Raw genomic sequence first — 5,811 nt, 5'->3', positions numbered from 1 at the left:
CAGGCAGCATCCAGGGAACAGGAGAATCAACATCAGGATTCCTGAAGAAGGGCTTATGCCCGAAACGTCGATTCTCCTATTCCCTGGATGCTGCCTGACCTGCTGCGCTTTTCCAGCAACACATTTTCAGCTCTGACCTCCAGCATCTGCAGACCTCACTTTCTCCTCAATGATCCCTAGGATTGTCTCATGAGCAAACGCTAAACAGGTTGGGACTCCATTCACTGGAGTTTAGGAGAATGAGAGGTGGTCTCATTGGAACCCATAGGATTCCTAAGGAGCGTGACAGAGTCAATGCTAAGAGGATGTTTCCCCTCATGGAAGAGTCTAGGACCAGAGGCCACAGTCTCATAATTAAGGGGCACCAGTTTAAGACTGAGATGAGGAAGAATGTCTTCTCTGACAGGATTGTGAGCCTTTGGGTTCCTTGCTCCAGAGAGCTGTGGGAGCAGAGTCCTTGTGTATGTTTAAGACCGAGACGGAGAGATTCTTGAACAGCCGAGGAATCATGGTTCCAGGGAAAGGGCAGGAAAGTGGACATGAGGAATTTCAGATCAGCCATGATCCTAATATCTGGTGGACCAGGTTCGAGAGCCTGAATGGCCTCCTCCCATCCCTCTTTCTTATGGTCTTATGAGATAACTGTGAATAAATGTGTTTCAATGGCAATCTGAGTTGGTTTAAGCAGGAGTAACTGGAGGGAAATGGAAGGGGACTGGAGGCAAATGTCAAAGTTAAGCCTTGATCATCTAACTGCAAAGAAACACTTCCTCTAGATATATAACCAGTGTCACCATCCACATGCAGCGTAAATGCTCCTCCCATCACATAGCCCAATATAAGAGCAACTCCACCACATCCTGCTCTCTCACTCACCGCTCGAGCTGTTGGTTTTCAGAGTGAGTGAGAGAGAAAGCTCATTCACCTCTCACCAGGTAACAGTCTGTCAAGATCCTGTTGGAGCTCTGTGCAGTGCCCAGTGACAAGCTTCACTCACGCGCTGTACTGTCACAACCACAGAAATGGACAGCAAGAAGAATTTCAAGAAGGAAGTCTTACCCCATTATTCAAACACATTAACATCAGTGGTGTCTCTCGCTGATATCGCCATTCGTGTTTCTGACACAGCTCTCAGTGAGACTGACGAGAAAAAATTCCGATCCAAGGTGGAAGAAGCTCACTCAGAAATTCAGAAGGCAGTGAAAGGAGGGGAGAAGGTCAGAGGTGAGGTGGATCGTAAGACCGAAGATATTGCACCACAGAATCCTGACTCTGAAAGCTTGAGAAAGCAGCAGGAGGATGTGGACAAGCAATTAATAAAAGTAAAAAATGAGAAAAACAAGACCAGAGATGAACTTCATCATGCCCGGGCTCAGCTGTTGCACACGACAGAAACTCAGGACAGAGCTAACAGTATGAAAGCAGAGAAAGAAACTCTTCGTAACCTGGGCTATGGTCTGCTTATCATCCCCTTCATTGGTAAGTTCATAGAGCATTCAGTACAAATCCTTCCATTTCTCCAGCTCCCTCCTGTTCATGTGTCAAGTCCCATTGTGTGGACAGTGAACTCACTCCTCACTCTCTGACCCTGTTCCTCACAAAAGCTTCCAGAGAGTGTAACTAAAGTCAGTGAATTCATAAACTCCTGTCTCTGGAACTGGGGAGAGTCAGTCAGGGGGAAAAGTGAATATGGACTGAGGGAGTGAGGGTGGTTGGTCACTGAGGGAGTGAGGGTGTTCGGTCACTGAGGGAGTGAGGGTGATTGGTCACTGAGGGAGTGAGGGTGATTGGTCACTGAGGGAGTGAGAGTGATTGGTCACTGAGGGAGTGAGGGTGATTGGTCACTGATGGAGTGAGGGTGATTGGTCACTGAGGGAGTGAGGGTGATTGGTCACTGAGGGAGTGAGGGTGTTCGGTCACTGAGGGAGTGAGGGTGTTCGGCCACTGAGGGAGTGAGGGTGTTCGGTCACTGAGGGAGTGAGGGTGTTCGGTCACTGAGGGAGTGAGGGTGATTGGTCACTGAGGGAGTGAGAGTGATTGGTCACTGAGGGAGTGAGGGTGATTGGTCACTGATGGAGTGAGGGTGATTGGTCACTGAGGGAGTGAGGGTGATTGGTCACTGAGGGAGTGAGGGTGTTCGGTCACTGAGGGAGTGAGGGTGATTGGTCACTGAGGGAGTGAGAGTGATTGGTCACTGAGGGAGTGAGAGTGATTGGTCACTGAGGGAGTGAGGGTGTTCGGTCACTGAGGGAGTGAGGGTGATTGGTCACTGAGGGAGTGAGGGTGATTGGTCACTGAGGGAGTGAGGGTGATTGGTCACTAAAGGGGCGAGGGTGATAGGTCACTGAGGGAGTGAGGGTGATTGGTCACTAAAGGGGCGAGGGTGATTGGTCACTGAGGGAGTGAGGGTGATTAGTCACTGAGGGAGTGAGGGTGTTCGGTCACTGAGGGAGTGAGGGTGATTGGTCACTGAGGGAGTGAGAGTGATTGGTCACTGAGGGAGTGAGGGTGATTGGTCACTGATGGAGTGAGGGTGATTGGTCACTGAGGGAGTGAGGGTGATTGGTCACTGAGGGAGTGAGAGTGATTGGTCACTAAAGGGGCGAGGGTGATTGGTCACTGAGGGAGTGAGGGTGTTCGGTCACTGAGGGAGTGAGAGTGATTGGTCACTGAGGGAGTGAGGGTGATTGGTCACTGAGGGAGTGAGGGTGATTGGTCACTGAGGGAGTGAGAGTGAGTGGTCACTAAAGGGGCGAGGGTGATTGGTCACTGAGGGAGTGAGGGTGATTGGTCACTGAGGGAGTGAGGGTGTTCGGTCACTGAGGGAGTGAGGGTGATAGGTCACTGAGGGAGTGAGGGTGTTCGGTCACTGAGGGAGTGAGGGTGATTGGTTACTGAGGGAGTGAGGGTGATTGGTCACTGAGGGAGTGAGGGTGTTCGGTCACTGAGGGAGTGAGGGTGATTGGTCACTGAGGGAGTGAGGGTGATTGGTCACTGAGGGAGTGAGAGCGATTGGTCACTGAGGGAGTGAGAGTGATTGGTCACTAAAGGGGCGAGGGTGATTAGTCACTGTGGGAGTGAGAGTGATTGGTCACTGAGGGAGTGAGAGTGATTGGTCACTGAGGGAGTGAGGGTGATTGGTCACTGAGGGAGTGAGGGTGATTGGTCACTGAGGGAGTGAGGGTATTTGGTCACTGAGGGAGTGAGGGTGATTGGTCACTGAGGGAGTAGAGTGATTGGTCACTAAAGGGGCGAGGGTGATTAGTCACTGTGGGAGCGAGAGTGATTAATCACTAAGCAAGTGAGAGTGAATGGTCACGGGGGGGTGAGGATGATTGGTCACTGAGGGAGCGAGGGTGATTGGTCACTGAGGGACTGAGGGTGATTGGCAACTGAGGGAGTGAGAGTGATTGGTCTCTGAGGGAGTGAGGGTGATTGGTCACTGAGGGAGCGAGGGTGATTGGTCACTGAGGGACTGAGGGTGATTGGCAACTCAGGGAGTGAGAGTGATTGGTCACTGAGGGAGTGAGGGTGATTGGTCACTGAGGGAGCGAGGGTGATTGGTCACTGAGGGACTGAGGGTGATTGGCAACTGAGGGAGTGAGAGTGATTGGTCTCTGAGGGAGTGAGGGGGATTGGTCACTGAGGGAGTGAGGGTGTGTTGGGAAGCAAGGGTGATATTTTGGGGTGACCCAGAGGTTAGTTGATTTGAATGTCTCTGAAGTTCCTTCAGCTGATTCCATCCTTGGATTGGTCACTCTCTGACTACATTCGAGTCTGGGTAGCAGAATGACAAACGTGCTCAGAGAGTCATCTCACATTGAACATGACGGCAAGGCCAATCAGAAATAACTCAGCTTGTGAGAACAGGAAGCTGATAAACAGAATGTGGAACTTGTGAAATGTGACAACACAAATGTCTGAAGGATGAATCATCAGACAGACTTCCTGTGTGAGCTGGACCAGTCAGCTGGGTCTGTCCTGAGTCCCCAGTGCAGAAACAATAGGCCCCAGTGCCAAAGGGCTTTAGATAGGCCTCAGTGCAGAAATACAGGCCTGGAGACAGGGAGAAACACAACTCCACGTACACAGGTCCTTCACTCACTCTGCTCAGTGTCACATACATTCTTTCTCCTGTAGGAATCCCGATGGTTCTCAGCACTTCCAAAGAAATCAAACGTTGTGAGGATACCATTCAAAAGACAACAGCAGCCAAGGGAAAGTTGGAGATGGAATGTGATACGAAACAGGAAAATCTGAAGAAGTGTTATGACACAATAAAGGATCTGAAAGAAAAGCGAGTGCAATGTGAGGGTCTTCTAGAGAAGGAGAGAAGGGAATTGCATGATCGGAAACAAGAGAGAGCTGAGCTGTTTGATGCACAGAAAAAGGTGAGGGATGCTCTGTATTACCTCAGTAACCTCCAGGGTTGCCTTAAACTGTTACAAGACCTGAGCACCGAGGAGACCTTTGATGGGATTGAAGGAATCAAAGATCCTCTCCAGGAAATCTTCACCACCATCCAAAAGGAGAGTTTCGATAAGGAATTGCTGTGTGATTCCCGAATTGACAGAAAGCTCAATGACCTGGAGCAGAAACTTACAGAGTTTAACAGGATTTACGAGCAATAGAGAAATATAGAAAGGAGACTGGGAATATGGCAGGGAAAAACTCACCACTTGGGGATTCCTGTTCCTGAGAGAATTTCCTGTAATAATAACAGAAAATGCAGGAGAAATTCATCAGGTTTAACAATGTCTGTGGAGAGCGAGTGAGCATCAGACCTGACTCAAAATGTTAACTTTGGTTCTTTCTCCACATATACTGCTCGGCTTACTGAGTTTCTCCAGCACGTCCTGTTTTTCTTTCAGATTTTCAGTATTCACAGTATTTAGTTTTTATTTCATGTAATTCCCTCTGCCAAGGGTAATTCCTGTATTCCTTCTGCTTCCTACCCCAATCCCTACTTAGCATAATTCTCTGTGTTTGTAGTTTGCTCCCTGTGATAGAGTCAAATATATTTCACTGAGTATGGCCTCTCAGTCCCAGCTTTTATTGGATCATCGGCTGGAGTGGGCAAGAGTAACAATTGTAAATGTTAAACACAAGAAATAAAATTATTCAAATGGTTCTGGATTTCTCTCTTTTTCACTTCTTGTTGCAGTTTACCAAGTTATTCAATTTCGAAAAGCCTCAAAGCAGAAAGGTGAATGGGGTTCAGCTGGGCTTAATGGGATCCATGACCACAAAGGCTTGGAGAATAGGTACAATTCCACAGTGATAATTCCCCACACCAAGCTGATTGACTGAATCCACAGCAGAATGGCATGGAAGAGATTTCCTGACAAGACAAGCACTTTCAGAAAAGGAAATGCTTAATAAGACCATGAAACACAGGATCAGGAGGAGGCCATTCGGCCCCTCGAGCCTACTCCACCATTCAATAGGATCATGGCTGAGCCAACATCTTGCCCTTTCCCCATACCCCTTGATTTCCCAACTGATCAAGAATCTACCTCAGCCTTAAATATACACAAGGACCCTGCCCCTACAGCTCTCTGTGGCAAGGAGTTCCAAAGACCCACATCCCTCTGAGAGAAGAAATTCCTCTCCATCTCAGCCTGAAATTGGTGTCTCTTTATTCTGAGACTGAACGCTCTGGTCCTCAGCATTTAGCCCGGTCAAACGCTTCAGTTTTAGCTGTCTTCGGATAATTATATCTTTTAATTCCAGCCAAGATTTGTTGCCCAGTCCCAATTGCCCTCCAATAGTCTGGCTTGCTGGGACATTTGAGGGGCATTTAAGAGTCAA

The 5,811-nt window shown here is 48.7% G+C and overlaps 1 protein-coding gene across 1 annotated transcript; it reads left to right on the top strand.

Annotated features, from left to right (window-relative positions):
• The first annotated feature begins 860 nt into the window (after positions 1-860).
• On the top strand, positions 861-5,130 carry LOC122553189 (uncharacterized). Its single transcript, XM_043696785.2, has 2 exons — positions 861-1,479; positions 4,141-5,130. Exons 1-2 carry the CDS (start codon positions 1,023-1,025, stop codon positions 4,629-4,631), a joined length of 948 nt encoding a protein of 315 aa, XP_043552720.2. The 5' UTR covers positions 861-1,022; the 3' UTR covers positions 4,632-5,130.
• Positions 5,131-5,811: the final 681 nt, after the last annotated feature.

The sequence above is a fragment of the Chiloscyllium plagiosum genome, unplaced genomic scaffold, assembly GCF_037043375.1.
Source record: "Chiloscyllium plagiosum isolate Xiang-an unplaced genomic scaffold, Cpla_swu_hap1 HiC_scaffold_10, whole genome shotgun sequence".
Classification (NCBI taxonomy): Eukaryota; Metazoa; Chordata; class Chondrichthyes; order Orectolobiformes; family Hemiscylliidae; genus Chiloscyllium; species Chiloscyllium plagiosum.
Note: the sequence above shows the minus strand (reverse complement) of the source record. Positions and strands in the feature narration are given on the sequence as shown.

Coding starts and splice junctions, on each gene's coding strand:
- LOC122553189 (XM_043696785.2), top strand. CDS start 1,023: ATGGACAGCAAGAAGAATTTCAAGAAGGAAGTCTTACCCCATTATTCA. Junction 1,480..4,140: donor GCTTATCATCCCCTTCATTG/GTAAGTTCATAG, acceptor TTTCTCCTGTAG/GAATCCCGATGGTTCTCAGC.